General features: G+C 41.3%; 1 protein-coding gene across 1 annotated transcript; it reads left to right on the top strand.

Moving 5' to 3' along the window:
• The first annotated feature begins 5,552 nt into the window (after positions 1-5,552).
• On the top strand, positions 5,553-21,578 carry hlfa (HLF transcription factor, PAR bZIP family member a). The gene is made up of 4 exons (XM_056401151.1): positions 5,553-6,887; positions 7,838-8,197; positions 15,835-16,049; positions 17,390-21,578. Exons 1-4 carry the CDS (start codon positions 6,773-6,775, stop codon positions 17,603-17,605), a joined length of 906 nt encoding a protein of 301 aa, XP_056257126.1. The 5' UTR covers positions 5,553-6,772; the 3' UTR covers positions 17,606-21,578.
• The last annotated feature ends 472 nt before the right edge of the window (positions 21,579-22,050 follow it).

Genomic DNA, 22,050 nt, shown 5'->3' with positions numbered 1-22,050 from the left:
CTGAAATGAGCTTGAATAAGGTAAATTATGAGGGTGTAGTCCTAATTTACAGCCATATGATTCATTATTGACACATCAAGCAGATCATGTTTCACAAGGATTTTTTTCCTCGTTTGATGGATATCTCCCTTTTTCTGAACCAGGGTTTTGTTGAAGACGTTCCAGTGAAATTGGAATTAAATCTTGTTAAAATATTCCTCATGGCCCAGTCACTTCCACTGCACATTTTCAAATCAATACCAACTGCACGAGCATGTAAAGTTCATCTGTACGAAATCGTCACTGAGGGATTCATTTAAACTAAATTTAAGGGTTGGACAAAATAACAGATACAATAAGAAAAGCCTGAAGTGAGTATACAAGGTTATCTTTGAAAGAAAAAAAAATAATTCACAATAGCACATCCACTCGATCCACACCAGTCCTCATCCTTAAAAACCCCTTCCAAGTCTTTAACTTTGCTAACTTCCATATGATGTTTTTATATAATACACACATATGATGAGTGAAATAATTAGTCAACACCATGACTGAGTGTTTCCACCTTGAACTGCAGTGAACCAATGACAGTCTCATGAAAACAGATTCAGGGTTTTGTAAGTCACAAACCTAAGGAACCAATCCTGTCAATTTGTGGGGACAGGGGGCGGGGCTAAAATACACTTGAAACCTTGTCAGTACAGAGAGAGAGAGGTACAGAGAGAGCATTAGCACAACCACTAACATTGTCAGTCACTGCTAACTGCGCTAACCGTTCTGATCCGTCTGCTAGTCTCTGGTTCTGGTCTCAACAGACTCCTCATCTGAGTCTGGGTCTGACTGAGGCTCAAACATGTGGCTGAGTCTCTCTGATGTTTCCTCCTCGAACCATCTTGATTCTTTCTGCTCTTTCACCTGTCCACCTGGAGCAAGCAGGTGGTGGGCGGGGCCACAAGGCCTGATCCAGACTAGATAAGCTTCAGCCCCAGTTTTCCTTTTCTTCACTTTTCATGTGGGAAAACCACATTAAACAAAATATTAACCATAGCAGAGGATTTTTACAGAGTTTAAAACGTGTCTGGAGAAACTTTAAAGCTTTTTTTCTTATAGCACTGAAAGTGAAACGCACTGTTTAACAGACGGCCATGTTAGAATGAAATAAGAGTCTGAAGGATCATTGTCTGGGGAGGATGCTGACTCTTTGCCTTGGACCTTTTAACTTTAGCTTCAATCTTATGTCATTACAGGCCTCAGTTAGGTCCATCATCGAAACATCTTTCATGGTATAAATGCGTCATTGTTGAGTCTTTTTTTTTACTTGTCGTGTCAGATAATGTAATTTTTAATGTCTCCCGTCTTTTCTGATATCTATGAAGAATGCACCATTGTGAATGTGGAAAAAAATAATGAAATTAATAGGCTGATAGTCAATTATCTCTTTGGTTTAACTTCCGAAATAGAGCCAAAACTTGCACAGTGTGCAGCCTGTGCAGTTTTATCAGCATTACAAACACATCAGGGAATCCTGAATTCTTTTGAGGCAGACATTCAACCTGAGTGACGGTTGCCTCCTGTCCTGACTGAAACAGTGTGCGCCGGGACGGTTGTGTATAGCTTCAGACCCGGGGCGCTGCTGTTACAGGGGATAACCGCCGAGTCCATGTAATTGCTTTGCTAAGTGTTACATAACAGGACCGGGGTTTGTTGCAGATTCAGGATCATTTCAGCAGCAGCGGCGGCAGCAGGCTTAGAGCCTCAGTGCTGCTGGATTACTCTGATATATTTCATCAAGCTCATTCATTTCCCCTCCTCTCTCTGTTATCCCATTTCCCAGAAAGAGAAAACTTGCTTTCTGACATCGCTTGACCCATTTATCGCATCAGGTCAGGGTTCTGCTCTGGGCATTATATTTCTTGTCAGGATGGTATGAATGCAACAAGCATGTTGTTGTCTGAGTGGAAACCCCATCTTTTGTACAGCTAGTTTTTTTTTTGTGGCCACATATGTGTGCTATGACAGGTGTGACACACCTGTCCACATACTTCAGTGTAGTTCTGGTCTGTGGGGCTGGTTTTGTTTTTCAGCTGTGGCTCGTTTAGCTCCAGGGAGGAGAAATCTCACTGCTACACTGATATTTCAGACCACAATGTGTTGTAACAGTTTGGGGAAGGTGCTTTCCTGTTTTGACATGACAGGGCCCCTGTGCACAAAGCCATGTGTGAATTAGCAACCAAGCTTCTGTCATGTTGAACCCACTTTCCACCAATAGTGCCATTAATAATAGTGGTTATGATAAATATAAGATGTGTCTTCGTATATGTCAGCCTCACAGCTTTTTCCTTTTCTCAATCACTTCGTACATTTTATCATCGTCGTCATATAAATCCTACAAACTGTATGTATGAGGAAGTTTTTATGAAAGTGATGCTGGTTTTATTTGGCCTCCAGACAGAAAAGCATTGCATTTAAACAAACAAACAAAAAAGAAAAACAGCAGAATACATTGATAGGTAGGTTATCACTGCATCTATAATTTAATCCTGAAAAGAAGATTACACTATTCACTGCAGAGAACACTGCACAAGCTTTGCATTGAGGGAGAAGCTGAGCAAACGACCCTGGCAGAGTGTGTGTCCACACACCCATTGTCTGAGTGAAATGACTCAGAGACTGGTGGGGTTTTTTTTTTTGTCTGTCTGTTTTGAAAATGGATTCATGGATGGAAGAAAATTATGGTTTAGCCAAATGGTGAATTTCAGAATAGAGTTTTCATCATCTGTAAACAGTGAATTGTTGTGTAATGTTTCTGTGTGTGCAGGTGGAGACATGTTATCGCACACAGAGTCATGTCTCCAATCTCACCTTGTGAAGACGCACCTCTCCATCCTTCCCTTCCCTGTACAGATTATTGTTTGTTTTACTGAACACATCTGAAAAAGTCAACATGTTTTTTCCAGTTGCTCTGCGTGCTACACAAACTTTACCGTCAACAGTTTTCATCGGGAATATTTCTTCAGTAAAAAGTAGTTCCTTCAGGATTGTTGTATTGTGGCACGAGATGTGTGTAAAACCAGCGAGTAAAACAATAATGGATGAGCAGCCACACACTCTTCAATAGTAGACGGCATTGCATGTGTTTTTTTTTCCTGTAGGGTTTTTGTCCATTTAGGCTAAAGTTGGCAACACAGGGACTGTTCCCATAATGATCCCTACGAGTTCTGATCAAGTCATGGGGGAGGGGAAACATGTTGCAGGTGTTTATGTATTTGATGAAAACTCCTGCAAAAACATGCAGCTGAAGTACGAATATTTCTGTTAACTTCCTGCTTATAGGCGCTGAATATAAACACGATCATGAACAAATAACCGGAGCTCTTGTTTATCTTCAGGGTCATTCTGTTTTATGACTGTTGTTCCTCATCCGCACAACAAACATCACAATAAATCTAATATCTTATGGAAATCTGACGCCGACTCTGAGGAGCAGTTTTTCTCTGTTAAAACTGTGTAATCCCGTCTGCCTCCACACACAGGTCTTTGTGGTCCGCTGTCACAGCTCGAAATCACATTTTTGCACGCCTGTGTTTCTTTGAATTTGTCTTTTTATGTGTCCTTGACTAATTGTGCCGCAGTGATTCAGGGGCACGCTGCTCTGTTCAGCTGACCGCCTTCATACAACACATGTTTTGTTCGGCTCATACGTCACAGTTTTCCTTCCACAGAGTTTTCTCACAGTTATAAAAAAAAACAAAACAAAAAACCACACATTATTCCTCCATGTACTGCATGAAACAATGAGCCCATGTGACCCAAAGATGCATCAACTATGACTCTGACCTTTAACCTTTTGGTCTCATAGCAGCTCTCAAGCAAAGTCATAAGAGTGGTGTTTTTTCTTTTGAGGCAGAATTTGATAGAATTGATATGATTAGTTACATCACGTCCACTTTTTCACCATATAACTATTTAAGAGTTCAAATGTAAAGACTAAAAATCTTATTAATGACTGTTTACAGCGCTTGACTTGCAGCTGGGGTAATATATTCATAATATTCATTTTAAAGATGAAACTTCCTTTTACAGGTATTTATAATTTGGCTGATATTTCTGTGTGTGAATAAGTGCTATTAGATCTTCTTTGACTCTATGGACAATATGGAACCACAAGAGGTTTGCTGGAAGATATATGGAACTGGTGACTTCAGTAGATCAATAGGTCAGAAGAAATACGCGCTTTTTCTTTTAGTTTGAGTTTGGTGACATATTTTTTTTATTAATGGTGAAAAACCAAACATTTAGAAGAATAGAAATATGAATATATATGATGACAGAATAGGAAAGAAGGATCTTGTCAGCTGGTGTAAAATCATTTCTGCTCATTGGACGGCTCCTCATTCTCTCTTGGATTCTTTCCTTTGTGCTTCCTGGATGTGAAATATACTCCACACTCGCTGGATGCACAGTTGCTGTATCTGTGTCCAGTCTCTTGAAATCTGTCTGTGTATATATCCTCCTTTTTAACTCTGTCTCTCTCACTTCAAAAATATTAATTTCTCTTCTACAGTCAGCATTCCTTCTCTATACCTTTGATTTGTGTGTTTTTTTTGTCTGTTTTTTTTGCAGGACGGTCAAATGAAATGAAAATATGATTAAATGCCCAGATGATATGTGGCACTTCATTGTGGAATTTGCGTGTTTGGAGGAAGAACACTGTCTTTGTGCAATGTGCCATGCAACAAAAAACAAACAAAACAAAAAAAAAGACAAATTTTCAGATCATAGATGATGCATAAAGCCTGAGTTTACGGTTGATATTTAAGTGGATTAAAGGCTGGGAGATAAGAAAAAAGCTTTATCAGGATATAAAATGATGGTGGTGCCTCCTGGTATTCACATAGGTGAGATTGTGAATGGGGAAACACCCACATGGAGCATGTGCAAAAAGCAGTGTCCATGAAAAATAAGATCTGTGTTTTGATATGGTGTGACACTTTCATAGGCACAAGGATAATTTCATAAAAAAAAAAAAATTAAAAAAAAGGATTTGTCCCAGTCTGGTCCTGATCCACGTCTGCACAGTTGGCTCCTTTTGTCATGTATCTCCGCATGCAGCCTGTCTTTCTTGTCATTTTTCTTTTCCCTTTTTTGTGGAAAAGATGTGATGCTGATGACACAGACCAACTACTCATTAAAAACAAACAGAATGGGCAGAGTAGAGCGAGGATTTAAAACCATGACTCAGCCACTACTACTTCAGACAGCGTGAGTTTCCATGTGCCGCGACCCGCGCAGATAGAATTGCAGTCTGACAACACCCATTGGCAGAAAGTAGGTCAAGTTTAGATTCACGTCATTCTTCACTGTGGCACTACAGTGGATTGTTTCCTCCCCGTTCAGATTTACAGTCGAATACAGCAGCACAGAGAAGCTTTTTTTTTTTATTGGTCATGACATAAACAATATGACATTTCCTCTGTTTGAAATGTGGTTTTGGAGAGTTTATACTACATATAAACACACATCTCATCTGACAGAAGAAACTGAACCACTCAGGAATCTAATGTCTCACAAAATCAAGCTGCTTTATTCATAAAGAATCACATACTAGTCTGACTTTGAGCGCATATTCTGCATCCAGGGGAGTTTTAGTGGAAAGCAAAAATGTCTTCTTACACTGAGAAAACCTCTGAAATGACTGGTTGAATCTAGTGATTTTAATGTGTTGGCTCTGGGTGTTTGGTTCCATTTATTTGCAGTTAATGTTGAGCCCAGTTATGGCCTGAGAGAAGGTTTAAAACATTATAATAAAGATGATGATTTCTCTGGTTTGAGGGGTGGTCTGATGACAAATGATTTAATAGTGTTTTCAGTGAAAACTTTCCACAGTTATACTTTTGGAAAATGTTTTTGGTTGGGTTGAAAAAATAGCTAAACGACTAAACTCATCAAAACTCCACAGAACCAAAGGGGACGTCTTTAAATGTCTTATTCTGTTCGAACAACTGAGCGCTCAAAAATATTCTGTTTACAATGACAAAATAGAGCAGCAAATCCTTGCATTTCAGAGGGTGGAATCACAGAATATCATTAGCATTACTTATTACAATTTTTGCTTGAAAAATTACTGAAACTATTAATCAATTATTAAAATAGTTGATTCTTTTTTCTGTTGATTGGCTCATTGATTAATCAATTAAGCATGTCAGCTGAGGACTGACGATTGATTTTGAGTCTTATGACAACAGAGCATGATAACAATACTCATCAACGTTTAATCACAGAATAAAGCTAAACTAAACGTATGACGTATAATGTTTTTTGCCCTGTCTGCCCTTTCACTCAATCACTAGATTAATCGCCTCAGAAATATTAATACAATTTGTCCAATAGCCCATGAAGGAAGCATTTTCCAAGCACCCGCTCAGAACCATGAAGCTGTTTTCTCCCACGCTGAGTGAACGCGTCGCAAGAATGTTTCCCCGCCCACCCGGTGCTTTGACGTCACCGACGTCCGTCTCCGCACATGGATGGAGAAGTGTAGAGGCTCCGCCAAAGCCCCGCTCCCTCCGCCCTCCTCCTCCAGCTATTTGCCAGCCAGCCTCAGCGACAGACAGCCAGCCGCTCACCGTCCTGCTGCTGCGTGGAGTCCCGTCTTCGCCCTCCGAGCCCCGGCGTCGATTTTCTCGTCTACGAGGACCTCCACGGGCCGGCAAGCGAGTTCTGTCGCGTCTCTTTTTTGGGGGGGAAATTTCAGTCATTGCGAGCTTTATTCTCCAATTGCCCTGCAAGATATATGGAGAAAATGGCCAGACCTCTTCCTTTAAACCCAACTTTCCTGCCGCCGACTCACTGCGTACTGAAATCCCTGCTGGAAAATCCGCTGAAGCTGCCTTTCCATCACGATGAAGGTACGTTTTAAAACGAGCAAAAAACTTGACTTGCACGTACAAGGACTCGGCTCTCGCCTCCTCTCTGAGGTGCCTCTCCGCAGCTTGTTATTTTCATTCTGCAGGCATCCACGGTTTTGACAGATGCAGCGCAGTGAAGGACACTGGTTAACTAAACCCACCGAGAGCGACTCCTCTAAATATTCTACGATCTTTGCCGAAAAATAAACTAATCTTAATAGTCTGGGAGCGGCAGAGATAAATAAAACAAAATGCTGATTGTCTCTGTTGAGTGTTAGTTGACTGACAGGTTGACGTGAACTTCAGCTCAAGCTAACGAGCTATTTCAGTTTTTACTTATGATCTAAATTTGTATAATACAGACCAGATTTGCATGTGCTACTGTTGAGACTGCGCTGCTTTTAGCTCTTAGGTGCGCTCACAACCTTTACACCCTCGACTTCAATGGGTTAGGGGTACCACAGACTGTCGATAGAGGGCGTCTTCTCAGCTCTTAGGCTGTTGTCAATGCTTGCAGTGCACCCTGTTTGTATTGTTGAATGCATTGATTGTTATTCCATCATCTGAACACCAATAGAGACCCCTTTTCTAATCTTAAGGGGTTAGTTCACCTAAGTAACAACACCCTTTTCCCCAATCAGCCATACAGATAACTTTTATTTGTACAATAAAATATCCACATATTAATTTAGATAGACCTCAGTTGTACACAGTTTTGTTTTTACAAGCAATGTTGAAAAATTACCCACCAACACATCTAAAGAAATAATGAACTGACAGACAGACAGACAACTAAAGTGAAAATTTTAATATTTCAAATTCATCTTTTTCTTCCTTAAAATTGGTTAAACTGACCCATTAAGATGAAACTCCAGGCATACTTTCTATTTATACCCATGCACTGACCCGTGATCTGAGACACTGATATGACTGTGTGCAAACATTCACAGGATTTGGAAAAGACAAGGAGAAAGACAAGAAGCTTGAGGATGAGAGCAGCACAGCCAGCCACCCACAGTCGGCCTTCCTCGGCCCGACCCTCTGGGACAAGACCCTGCCCTACGATGGCGACAACTTTCAGCTGGAGTACATGGATCTGGAGGAGTTCCTGTCCGAGAACGGCATCCCGGCCAACACAACCCAGAGCGACCAGGCTCAGCAGGCAGCGCAGCCGGCACAGGCCCCTCTCCAAAAGGCCCCACCGCCCGCCCCGCCCACACCCACTGTGGTGGACCTCAGTAGCCGCGCCACCACCTCGGTTCACACAGGCATGGCCCCTCAGACCTGCATCCACAGTCCCAGCACAGCAGGTAAGAAGCACATGCAGTGGAGCCTGATGTGCACCTGAAAATCACACCTGCACCCAGCAGGTGGGATCACACTCTTGTTCACACCTCCTCTGTGTCAGGGGAGGCTCTAGAGGTCTAAACTGCTGTTTGCTCACCTGCTGCACACACACATTTTCCATCCACCATTTGAGTAACTGTCAGCCCTGAGATGTGAGGAGAGAACAAAGATCTTGTGGTTTGTGCCCTGAGTCCCTCGTCATTGGCTTAGAGTTTGCTTTAGAGCTGTTTCTCATTTAGTTTCTGCTGCTTCTCCTGGTTGGAGCATTTGTCTGAAGGTTAAATACACACTAACACACTTCAGCTCTGATTTACAGCCCTGCACTGGACTTTGGAGTCCCACTGCACAGGCTAATCAGGCTCAAGTCCAAGGATGCAATACAGTCTCATTCATGTGCTGTGTTATGAAGATGTGTTGTAGAGTCTATTTTTCCTTTGTAACAGTTGGCTTCCCCATTTATTTTTATTACCAAGAGTTCCCTGTGGGGTTTGGCGGTGGCTGATTAAAAGTTGCTTGTGTTAGTCAGAAATGTGATTCATAAATTGCTAAATCGTGCTAGACTTCATTTAGCCTCTGTCCTGCAGTGTAGACGTAATGAGACAAATTTTTGATGAATTTTAAGTTATTAAATGGATCTGTACATTAGCATCTACATGGAATCATCAAAATATTTCAAAATGTCAAGAAAGGCAGTGTTAAAGCAGTTTATTTCTTTACAGATGTATTATTTCAGCACTAGGTTCCAGTGATTTCAGTGATCAAATTAAGTTATTCTTAATGTAAAATCTCATTATTGTAGTGAGCTGACATTAAGCAGGCAGTTGGTATTTACACTGAAGCATTAAACTGTGTAACTGGGTTTGTTAAGCTGCTGCCAGACACTATTTGGGTTGTTCAATTCACCAGACACCAGAGTGATTTGAGTCGTTCAAGGGGCCGACCTCCACTGTAAACATAAAGAGAGTAAACTCTCCACAGGCCAAACCCAACCACGGCACCGGAGACAGTTTGTGTTTCACATCCAAACTCAGACGTGCAAAAGGCCTCCTGGCAGAAGATGTGATGATAAGTGACAGATAAACAGATTGGAGTGTTTTGAGGAGGGTCATTGTGTGTGTGTGTGTGTGTGTGTGTGTGTGTGTGTGTGTGTGTGTACCTGTAAACACTGAAGAGGTGGGCTGACGATGGGAGCTAATAAGAGTGTTTTAATGGACCAGTGAGAATATTCAGATCACTTAAATTACAATCAGTCATACACAGATTAAAGTTCTGTGCAGTTGTGTGTTGATCTTAATGATGGAAGATGTGACAGTTTGGATGATGATGAACGATGAATGATGATTGATCACCATCCTGTCAACATCTCAAGGACTGTTTTCGAGCTGAGCAGCAGCCACTCCACTGCTTATCCATCGCTTAATTACACAACATGTGACCGACCCCTGTTTCCTCGTTTGTTGGGTGAAATCGTCCATGACTTCTTCCTGAAAGTGCCACAAATCACAAAGCCCCATAGTAAGTGTTGCATTAGGTCTATTTCTGCCAACAAAAAAAAAAATGTCATCATGATGTTTGTAGATCTCCACAGCTGGTGTTCCACCACCACCACCACCACCACCATCACCACACAAACACATCCACTCAGTGTGTTGTGTCTTCTAGTTTCAAGATTAGGAAGTAGCAGAACCTTGATGAGGTATTTTAAACGCTGTGTTACATGCACTATAATGTGCTAAATACATCATATCACATCTAGTCTTTGTTTACAATACAGTAATAGGGCTAGACAATATAATTTATGGTATCATTGAATGTCTCACCAAACTTCGAGGATCAAAAAAATGCCTTGTTATTTGATACATAAGGAGTAGATGAGTGAATCTCATCAGTGTCGGTGAGCCAGTGACATGCAGCATGCTCGGACCAAGATCTGATAATGCTGGCTTATTTACATGAACATATTTAAGTGTGTAAAGAGGAAGAGTTTCAAAATAAAACTTAGATTTAATTTAAAATTTGTACCATTGTGTTTATTCTAACTTTCTTTTTGTTAAAATGGATTTGATGAAATTGGTATTGAAAAAAGGATCTTTTGCCAGTGTGCTTTTACAGTTATTAAAAGTATAAGTAAATGATTAGATTGAAAAGTAACTGGAAAAAAATGAAAAAAATATATTAAAAGGCATATTTCACAGCAAATCTAGATAAAAGAAACAATCAGAAACCTAGCAAAAATCATTGATATTTTAATGTATCATCAATTTCTTCATCCACACTTCGTGCTTGATTGTATACTCTATGATGTTTATGATGATGACATCAGTCTAATAATGACTCTATTTCCATAAGTACAATGGAGCTAAGATAGTTTTACCCTCCTTTGAGCCCCTAATGGCCCCCTGTCTGCCCAGCTCCATCCTGCAATAAGAAACAGTGCAGTGTTAGCTGCGTCTAACAAATTATTGTTTGTGATCAATTGTGAAAAATGACCCATGAAGAAGTCTGTAAACAGTCAAAAATTCAAAGATATTTAGTTTAAAATTGAAGATTAATCTTTAATTTCTTCCAAAATTGCTGATAGGAATGAACATAACACAAAGGTCACATAAATGTAACTTAGAACAATATGACGATCTTCCTACAAGCTCAGAGAACTGTGGAGACTCAGCCAGTAGAGTTATAGCTCAAACCTGAGAACAGGAGAGTTGGTTAAAGGTGGAGGAGGTGAAACTGTAGAGTACTGTTTATTCCAGAGCGAGTGCACATGGGCCTTACATGCACAGATAGAACTTCAGCCTCTGTGTGAGTGTGAGTGAGTGAGTGTTAGTGAGTGAGTGTGTGAGTGAGTGAGTGTGTGTCTGCGTGTGTGTGCGTCTTCACATTTCACGTGAACGCGGCTGGGGTTTCCTGCAGCGTGCCGGGCCATGTGACGGACACATGCAGGCGCCGTGTGCAGCTTTGAGCTGCAAACAGGAGCCTGTCACGGCATGAACCTGCCTCTCCTCTCTTCTCTCCTCTCCTCCCTCCCTTTCATACTCACTCTCACTTCCACCCTCCCCTCTCCTCTCCTCTCCTCTCTCCCTTTAACACTCTCTGCTTCCCGTCCAGTCTTCCTCTCCCTCCCTCGCCGGGCTCAGCTCTGACACAGCCTGGACTCAGAGCCAAGGCACAGGCTGTACCCTGCAGAGATCACATGGACTCGGGTGTGCTTTTGTCACGTGCATGCAATATTGTTCCAGCTCGCCGAGTCTCGTCTCGTCTAACCAGCCACTCCACCACCACCACCACCCACAACAACAACAACAACCACAATCCCTCTGTACCTGCACAGCAGGCAGCTGATCACATTGTTATCACAACCAACCAACAAATGAAAGAGCAGGTGTTTCAGTGTTTCCAGCCTGAACGGCCTGCAGATGTTGAGGGTCTTGTGTGCACCCTGTGCGCTGTTGGCAGGGGCCATAGGGGAAATCAGATGTGGGAGGGGTCAAAGGGCGTGTTGTGGTGCATTCCAGTGTGTTAGTGAAGGGAAGGTGGCTCGGAGAGAAACATAAATCAGTACATTTGAGGAGCTGAACCTGGAGTTCATCATTTTATCAACATGTAGGAATAATAGCAGCAATCAGTCAGGACTTATCAGTAAATCCTTTTTCATTTTATCTCTCCAATTGTTGGAGCAGCCAATTTCCTGCGGCCCGGTCTCTTGCAGACTGAGTAGCTTTCCTCTCGAGTGTCCCGTCATGTGGCCTGTGGACGGGATCAGCGTGTCCTGCATGAGTTACCTGGAGGAATGAAGTCCTCTTGACTTGAATGTCATGTCCGCAGCATTTGGTTGATAAATCATTCAGACAGCAGGTTGGCACTCGACACTGGTTTTATTTTTCCTGATGGGACTAATGGGAAATAGTGCAATTGTTGGGGACTATTTTCTTCGAGTATTTGGTTCAACAAGGTGACGTATGTGTGAATAAACTACAGCGTGTGTGTTTATGTTAATGAAGGAACATGTCACCCAGTGCAACAGAGATGGTTTTTAAATATTTGCACAATAATGCAGCTCTATGGCAACAGACTGATAAGATACATCAAGCTTTGGATATTCACACAATATTTATTAGTCGTATTAATTGATTCTTGGTCTTTGGGATTTCTTGATGAGAATAAAATATAGAATATCAGTTTTTTCTTCATCATGCAAAGGAAAAGATAAACCTGCCCCGTTTGCCCCCAAGTGCAGCATTTGAGAGGAGGATTTGGCTGCTGTTGGTCCAGTGTTACACCCCGGTCAAAGTTCAGCTGCCCAGTCACTGTACACAGATACTTATCACTAACTGTAGTATTATCACTCTCACAGCAAGGTGATAACACTTTGATATGAACATCTAGCGTGACACCAACCCACAGCCAGCAGGGTGTGTGTGTGTGTGTGTGTGTGTGTGTGTGTGTGTGTGTGTGTGTGTGTGAGAGAGAGTGTTTCTGTGTGTAAATAGATAAAAATGATGTCACTGTCATGTCAAACTAAAACGAGTTCTACAGGTACTTAACCAAAAAAACCTGCGTAGTCCTGCCCCCACACGGCTCTTTGTAGGTCAGCTCTGGGCTCTACCTTTCCTGGCTTGTTAATTTTAGATTTCCTGTTCAAGAGGAGGAGGGAGGAGAAGGTGGGGGGGGGGGCTATTTTGTGAATCCACACTCGGCGTCGTACATTAGTTGAGCACATTACGGGTCAGCGAACAGGCTTGTGCGTCTACTTTTAGCCCGTGATCATGCTACTGTGTCTTAAACTCCACTAATTAGGAGATCAAAATGACTCGTAAAGGTGATTAGGGCGAGGTGGGCTATTTCCAGTTTTGTGTGCCGGCCTGAGAGATTGTCTAAGACGGCGTCTACTTTTAGTTAGTAAGAAGCTTTCTGTCTGGCAGCACTCAGGTTATGAATGGTGGGAAGTTATGTCAGTTGTTATGTTTCTTAGCTTATGGATGGATTACCTCGACAGTAAAACTGTGGCACCAAGGAATCAGGTGATACTAGGAGCTGATTTTTATTTTCGAGTGTCATCATGATTGGCCAATACGGTGTTTCATCTATAAAGTGACAGGAAATAGTGGAAAATGCTCATCACAGTTTCTCAAATCTGAAGGTGTAAAGTCTTATTGAAGACGTCACCAACTAATCAGGAAAATAAACATCAGATGAATGGATAATTAAATTAAAATCATTAGTTAGTTACTAATTGTTTTGTTAAAGTAGCACAGACTCTTCTGTACTCTTGAGGTCTTGTTTACTTTTAGATTACTTAATCATTAAACAAGACTAAACTTTGTATACGTCTGGACTGTGTTTTCATTGTGCGAGATTCAAGACATAGTTGTAAACTGTTATAAACTAGTTGCTAAATGTTGCTAAATGACACAATATGCCAATTAGCATGTTCATAATGTATTTGCATTCAGCAGGTTTCAGCTCTTGTGGTCTATTAAGACGACATGTTAACTTGAAGCTGCTGCTAAATTCCAGATTTTATAACCAAAACATCGTCTGACAAAATCACCAAACACATAAATTAAAAACAAAGACTGAGCTGTGATTTCAGCTGTATTTACTTTCAAAACCATCACTCCGAGAGTGAGAAAAGTTAGAAGAGAGAGAAAATCTTTGTTATTTGGTCTCTCACACGGCGCACAGCCTCCATCTGGGAAACAAACTGCTGCTCCGCCGCTCATTGAACAGAGTAGATACAGAGAGAGGACGTTAGTGGAGACTTTTCTATGGAAAGTAGCTACGTCACAAGATTTTTTGCTAAGTGCTCTTTGAAAAAAAAAAACTTCAGGGGTCTGAAGATGAACACTGTCTAGCCAACATTTCTTCTTGACATCTTTTGATTTTGGGCTTGAGGTATGCCAGAACAAGATATTTTGGCTTTGGGTAATTGTGATTTTCACAGTTTTCTTACATTTTATAGACTAAACAATTAATAATTTAATCAAGAAAATAATTGGCAGATCATTCAATTCTGAAGTTAATATCTGTCGCCTGTTTTTTAGAGGCAAAGTTCTCGTTCAGCACTTTGATGCTTGAAACCTTCGGCTCCTTTTTGTGAAATGAACGCAGTGGATTGTCGACATCTCTTTAATTTAAAAATAAAGTCATTGTTTTGTTATCTGATCGAAAAATTTCAAACCACACCCGGTCCTGACTGTGTGTAGTGGACTTCAACATGCCATCTGTCGGAGACATGTATTTGAAACATGTGTGAGAAAGTTGTTGGTGTGTTTTCACTGGGGAATTTTTCCACATTCATGCTCAGCTTTATGAGGTGATAATTAGACGCTTTAATGGTTCCAGCATAGTTCCTCAAACGAACACTGTGTTCCGTGTCAGCACAGAAATGTTGTTTTCCTTGAGCTCAACAGACAAATCTGAGGCGGTGTGTGGCACCAGCTTGAGGTTTTCATGTCTCTGAAGGAGCCCATCGCTTCCTCTGGGTAGGGCAGCGTCTCCTGACGTACGCACAGGACAGACTTCCTGTTTGTTTCTGATCAGCACAGAGAAAGCAGTCAGAGCCGAGTCCGACGGCCCCTTCTCAAACTTCCACCGCAGCCAAAAGCAGAAAGCAGCTCACCCGCGTATTCTCTGACCGAAGGTCAGTGGCATTGACTGGCTGTCACGGCACGCTCGCAAACAAAAATCTGGGTCATGATGTACAAGCTGAGAGCAGATCATCAGCAACTGGTGAAAATGCTCACTACACTCTGTTGCTTTCAGGCTTATTCCTAGTTGTTGTTGTTGTTGTTGTTGTTGTTGTTGTTGTTGTTGACGACAAGGTTTTTGTATCGATGCAGCTGTGGTTTGTATTACAAAAGAGTTCACTGCAAATGTAATGAATCACACAGTAACTGTTTCATCTAGGCCGGCTAATAACCTGAATCACCCTCCACTGGTCCGCCCATGACCTCGAATCAATTAGAGAAGCCTTACACAACAGGCGGAGACGTGAAAGCATGCAGCAGCTCCAATCTGCTGGATTGAGATCAGCTGACAGGGGCAGCTGATACCTGCGGAGTCTGGAGATAATACAGCTTGCGAAGTGATGCGTCAGTCTGTGTTTACCTATGTGTTTGTAAAGGCTTGTGTGATAGTACCACCTGCTGGTCGGATCAGGAACACGCAGGCAGGACGTTGTTTTTCCAGAAAAAGCTTCACATCTGCACCGACGCTAAGTCAAAGTCTGACATTTCTTCAAGGATCAGCCGTCGAACACACAAACATGTGAGCTCAGAGGGATGAAAGGCGGCATTCAGCTCCCCCTCAGAGGCCCCCACCCCCGCGGTGCGAGAGGCTCTCAGCAGAGTTATCCACCGCGCCTCCTCCTGTCTCCTCTGTCCAGCTTTAAAAGATTTGCTGATGAGAACTCATGATGTTACATAACCAATTATCCCATATGGAGCTGCCACCTGGAACTTTAATGGTGCCATTTCTGCCATTAGAGTTGAACTCAGAGGAGTTTGATTCCTGCTCATTTCTACCGTCACTAACAAATAATTAGAGGTTTTCAACACTGTTGCACGCAGTAGATAATGTATGTTCTTTTCCTTTGCAGCACTGCCCTCATCCCGGGACACTCCCAGCCCCATCGACCCAGAGTCCATTCAGGTGCCCGTGACCTATGATCCTGACCCAGCAGACCTGGCTCTGTCCAGCGTGCCCGGCCAGGAAATGTTCGACCCCAGGAAACGCAAATTCTCCGCCGAGGAGCTGAAGCCGCAGCCCATGATCAAAAAAGCCCGCAAGGTCTTCATTCCCGAAGACCTGAAGGTGACCTGCTGCTCTCACTACTGGGGTTTAGCTGGGGCGGGAGTGTTTTTGGTGATGTGAGATCAGATCCAGTGCTGGGACCTGTTGTTATATAAGACTGTGAAGGTCTAAGGCTGGTTAAACCCTGAGGGGAGGCAGACCCCGGACTAAAAGCCAAACAAGCTAAATTCTCAAGCATGAGGATGAAGTGGTTGACATACTAAAAACCAGTGGAGAGAATAAACAAATCTGAATAATGATGTAGTAATAGACTGCAGCTGTTTATCTCAGCTCCTCTCAACTAACCTGAAATAACTGAATTTCTGCCTGTAATCTACTTCACTATGATGAAGGTGGTTTGATTCTTTATTTATTCTATAACTGATCGACTCGAGGAAAAAAAAGTACAAAACACAAATCAACATTGTATCCATATCCAAGTTTTCTGACGCCACACTGTTGGGACTATAAACCACAAAAACATGTTTTTACTTAAAACTTAATAAACAAAGCTACATTTTCAAAATGTTCAAACGTATAAGAGCTAGTTTAAAATCAGGTCAATATTGTTTTATATCAGATGATTAAGATGATCAAGTAATCAAGATTATGAAGCGAACAAACTATTAGTACTTGATTAGTATTTGACACTTGGTATCGTGACATTTCAGACAATACCAAAAACCTGCTGAGGCTTCCTGTCGACTAGCTTCAAAGAAATACACAGAAAGAACGGAAGAGCTCGCTATCAAACCATGTAAACAGAAAACGGTCAGACTGAAAGGCCAAAGAGTAAAAGTACGACTTTTAACTGTATTTTTAAAAAGGTCGTTTCTTTTCTTTTACAGAAGGAAAATTCGGAAGGAGGAGGCTGAATACTTGAAATGTCGTCACACTTAAAATTGACCTAAAATAAAGTCAGTGAATATAAAAGTAGCTTGATAATAATTCCTAACTGCAACTTGAGTCAGAAAAAATGGTTATTTAATACAGTTGCTGCTAAATATGGTGCAACACTGATGTTCAGGTTGGTTAGTTGAGATGAATCACAGCATGAAATAACAGAAACCCACACTCTGACGTGCTACAGCACAAAATTATTACCTTTCTATTTATTTTTAGTCTTTTCTAAAAGAAAAAAAATAAGCTCCAGGTTTTCAACAGAGGGTCTGTGGACCTGTAGGGGGTGGAGGGAGGGGGAGTTAGCTCAATATGGACATCATAGACCAGTGTGTCGTCTCCTTCCTGTGTGGAGGTGATGAGGACCAGGCTCCAGATTCAGAGCTGGTGAAGGGAAAAGGAACAGAATTCATTTGGTAATTTGTGATCTGAGCCCTGACCTGTCTGTTCTTCCCCCTCAGGACGATAAGTACTGGGCCCGGCGCAGAAAGAACAATGTGGCAGCTAAGCGGTCACGGGACGCCAGGCGGCTGAAGGAGAACCAGATCGCCATCCGGGCCGGCTTCCTGGAGAAGGAGAACGCCGCTCTCCGCATGGAGGTAGCGGACTTGAGGAAGGAGCTGGGCCGCTGCAAGAACGTTCTGGCTAAATACGAGGCCCGGCACGGGCCCCTGTGAGCCTCCAAAACTCCAACTCCCCCAACCACCGCCAAGCCCCCCCCGCTCGTTCCTCCCCAACACGTTAGTACCCCAACCCACCCTTTCCTCCAGTTTGAAGGACAATGTGTCTCTTTTGGTGGCACTGCCCCCTCTTCCTCCACTTTCCCCACCACGTCCCCTTCCTTCCACCTGCCCCCACCCCCACCGCCCTGTCTCCTCCTCCCCCGCCCTCCTCCAACACACACCTGTATGATTCTGGTATTATAACTGTCATTTTGACTTTTATCATAAGCTTCGATTTGTCTGTTCCTTCTTTTATTTTCTGTACACATCGTTCGACTGAATATATATATACATATACATAGATAAATATATATATATTTACACATGCATACTTCCCACTTTAATGTACTGTGAGGAGTTATGAGCCAACCCACCAGCTGAGCCCCCCCCCCAAACCCCGCTACCTTCCACTTTTGAGAAACAATGCCATGCTGTTTGTTGTTCACTTTCATACCGATTTTATACGTGACATCAGGACTGAAAACTGTTGTTTCCTGTTTCCCTTCTTCTTCTTCTGTCTTATAACCATGTGACATGTCAGAACCTGCTTTTACCCCCCCAAAACTGGTGTTTTTAAACCCTGTACGAGGTCCGCTTTTTCTTCTATCAGCAACATCATCTTGTTTTTGATCCTCTCTCGATGTTCATGTTGTATATCAGTTGCCCCCCCCCCCCCCCCGCGTTCTAACTTAACACAACTCCCCTCCGGCTTCTCTAACAACATCCTCGGTATTTTAGCGTAAAATTGCAATTAAAAAAAATATTTTTCAATTTGCCGTTTTTTAAAAACCACCATTATGGTTTTTGTTCATCACCCGGACAATGAGCAATAATCCCTGTCCAGAAACTTAACTGACATGACAACCATGACACCCCTCCCTGCTCCCCTCTCCTCCCCTCCCCACCACCACCGCTGGCAACAGGGAGAGAACTCCCTGTTTCCACCTCACATTAGCTCACCTCCGTTAACTGGGATAACCTTAATTAACCTCTGCACTAATGCGTGTCTCACAATCTGATCCGGTGCAATGTTTCCACTCGCTCAAAATTTTCCTCCGCCTCATATTTATCTACCCTTTATTTCTCAGATGGAAGATTGTTGTTTTTTTTATATATATATTCTGTTGATATAATTGTTAGTATTAATACTTCTCTTGACATTGTTGTCGTTTAGCCTCCTCCTTGTTTTCAGATTTAAGCATGATTTCTTTTACAGAATGAAAAGCTATTTACAAATCTTTTCTTTTTATTTGCAAAGTTGTTGATAATTCTTTTTTTCTTTTTTTTTTGCTTCTGTTTAATTTAGCATGATCGATGAGTGTCTTTATTTTAGAAATCAACAGATGTCTGTAGTCTCTCTCTCTCTCTCTCTCTCTCTCTCTCTCTCTCTTTGTAGCTCTATGTTTGCCTTCTTTTTAAAGATGGCTGTATGAATGTAAAAGATGCTGACAAAAAAGGTTGGATGGTGTTGTCCAATACTGTGGTTAACCCAATCAATTTGTTTACTGCAAACCAAACTATTCACAACAGAGATGATATATTGGTTACAAGAGATATGTTTATATAAACCTATTCTATAAGTTGTTCTTTTTGTACAGTATTTTTCCTATACATTACTGAACTATGTATTTTAAAGGCACAACAGATCCAAAATATTATTAAAAAATACAAGTATATAACTAAAAGACAAATGCATATAGTGGTATTTTAATATTCTATATTAGTTAGGATGTGGTAGTTTTACAGAGATTTGTGGATATTCAGCAGCACCTAAACTTCCTGGGCATTATTATGATTATCACCATCATTAACACTCCTTCTTATGTTGGTGCCACCTTTAGGATCCCATTAAACTCATAGGAATCAGATGCACCAAAACAAAATGCAGTCCAGAAGAAAGAATGTAAAGATAGGCCCTTTCCAAAATCTATCGACTCACATCCAATGCAAAAACACACAGTTCATCGTGTTTAGTGTGGCAACCCCCCCCCCCCCCCCCCCCCCCCCAAAATGCGTTCCAACATAAGTTGTCTGGCAACCGGCTTTTCTTTCTTTCAAGAGCGAATCTTCAAACTTGTCGAGGCTTTCTGTAAACGCGCAGCTTGTGAGTCTTGTTTCTCTCTGATCTGATTTGACGGGATGAAGTTACTATGAAGGAAGGGAAATCTATAGCTGGTTACTATTGCTGCTCTGTGTGTGTGTGATTGGTTCCTTCAGCCAATGCAGTTGTAGCGTGTCCCTGAGCCTGAGTGATGGATACTGGAAAGCTTTTTAAGCCCCCCCCAAACGTTACTTGTGTTGTAGTGTACAGCTGCATGCTGCAAAGTTTTCTGCCAATCAGTCACGAGTGGGACGAGACCGATTACTGTATTTGAAGGCTGATACTGACATTTCTGACCATACTATGGAAGTCCAGTTATGCAAATATTCAAATTAAATTATCTAAAAGAATAGTTACAGCAAGACTTTATCTGCGTATTTAATATATGGCTGCAGCCAGTTAGCTGGAAACATCTGGCCTAGCTCTGATCAGCGCTAACAAGACCCACCTACCAGCACCTCCAGATTCTGTACAAAAACCAATGTGTGTTGTTGTTTGACACTCAAGTTTTTGTATGGATTAAACAAATTAGACACGACATTATTAAGTGAGCTAGAAATGCTGATAGGAGGGATTTTGTTACCTTTGGACAGAGCCAGGCTAGCTGTTTCCTCCTGTTTGCAGTAACCTGTGCTAAAGAGCTGCTGGCTGTAGTCTTAAATTTACTGCACAGATATGAAAGTGGTATTAACCATCCTCTTACCTGTCTGCAAGAAAAAGTTATTTTCCATTTGTATTTTCCATTTGGCCGACAGGCTGTCAGCCAAATTAACAAAGAAAAGTTACATTTAATTTTTTGTTTAAAAAAATAAAAATAAAACAAAAATCTATCCACTTTTTTCCTTTTCCTTAATTGTGCTTTTTTTTTACATTGAAATGGAAATTGAATGTGTTTAATTTTGTCATCCATCATGTGCACACAAAGGAAATTTGATGAATTAATTTTATTATTGGCAGCTGTGGACGTCCATAATTTTATTGAATGTCTGTTCAAATTTAGGTCATGTTGGGAAAAACATCGGAACACGAGAATTTAAAAACGTAACAAACCTAAACATAACAATCAGAAAAGCCAGTATCGGCCCAATAACACAGCAAACGGACAGATCAGTCTGATCCAAGCCCAGACTTGGCTGAACATTATCTATCCAATCCAAAGGTGTGTGGGATATGAAATTATTCTTTTCTAACCGCAAACTATGGTCTTAATGTTTTTTGCGCTCTAGAAGGTGTTTCCCTTCTACACCTTTTCTGCACAGATGCACTCGAGTGTGAACAGGGTTTGTAGAGAAAAGTGAAGACTGGAATGATGCTGATCCGTGAATCTGTGGAGCATCTTTTTATGAAGTCGTATATATATATATAGGAAAAAGCCAATAATTAATCCATGTGTATCCCAAAAGTACCTCACTGTCGAGTGATTTCACTACCTCACCCGGAAATGTTAACCATAATTCTGAGTCTATTCCAGTGCCTTGAATACACTGACTGTTCCCCAGTCTCTCAGCAATGTAAAGATCTCATCACAGCACCACTCGGATAGGTTCAGATCTGCACTGAAGGGCTTCTTAGTGCATCAAAAATCTATATATTATATACACTGACTCCTTTCATTTCTTATTTTGGACATTGCAACAGACTTGTAACCATTGTATTCATGGCAACACCAACGGACTGTTTCAGAGTGTATAATAATACAACATAAAAGAGTATTCGGTCTTGTCTGTCATGGAATGGATGCATAACATTTGTTTGTGCTGTTCAGCCCTCAGCCTCTCTGTCTCTCTGTAATTTGTAGTGTCTAATAAAATCCCAATTCTTTTCTGACATGGTCTTATTTATCTCTCTCAGAATAGATTAAAATTGTTTTTTTGAACCAAAAAAGTGTCCGCAGCATTAAGTATAGAAAACTGTATTTGGCACTGAATTCTTGGTCTAGTTTAAATTGTTCTTTCAGATGTTTTTTTTTACTCTAAGTCAAGAAATTTGGACATTTTACATTTTAAAATGACAAAATTACATTTTAATTTAACGCTATATTTTATTCAAACATTAAACACTGATGCATCTACAAACAAGTTTTTTGTAGAAAAAAGTTTAATTATTCAAGCTACAGTTTGACGTTCGTCTTGAAATCTGGATATCATTATTATCATTATAAAACTAATTATTTATTATAAAAATTTGGCGATATTAAGTGAAATGGACCCATAGCAGCCACAATAAGTTTGATTTTTTTTTTTAAATAGTTTTAAGTTTTAAGTCTCTTGTGTTTTCACTTTTCTGACAGAAAATACAC

Source organism: Seriola aureovittata, chromosome 17, assembly GCF_021018895.1.
Source record: "Seriola aureovittata isolate HTS-2021-v1 ecotype China chromosome 17, ASM2101889v1, whole genome shotgun sequence".
NCBI classification, from domain to species: domain Eukaryota; kingdom Metazoa; phylum Chordata; class Actinopteri; order Carangiformes; family Carangidae; genus Seriola; species Seriola aureovittata.
The sequence above is the reverse complement of the archived record's forward strand: the minus strand, read 5'-3'. Positions and strand labels throughout refer to the sequence as shown.

Excerpts from the sequence above, each read along its gene's own strand:
- hlfa (XM_056401151.1), top strand. The coding sequence starts at position 6,773 with ATGGAGAAAATGGCCAGACCTCTTCCTTTAAACCCAACTTTCCTGCCG. Across the intron at positions 6,888-7,837 it reads GCCTTTCCATCACGATGAAG|GATTTGGAAAAGACAAGGAG; the intron begins GTACGTTTTAAA and ends AAACATTCACAG. Across the intron at positions 16,050-17,389 it reads TCATTCCCGAAGACCTGAAG|GACGATAAGTACTGGGCCCG; the intron begins GTGACCTGCTGC and ends CTTCCCCCTCAG.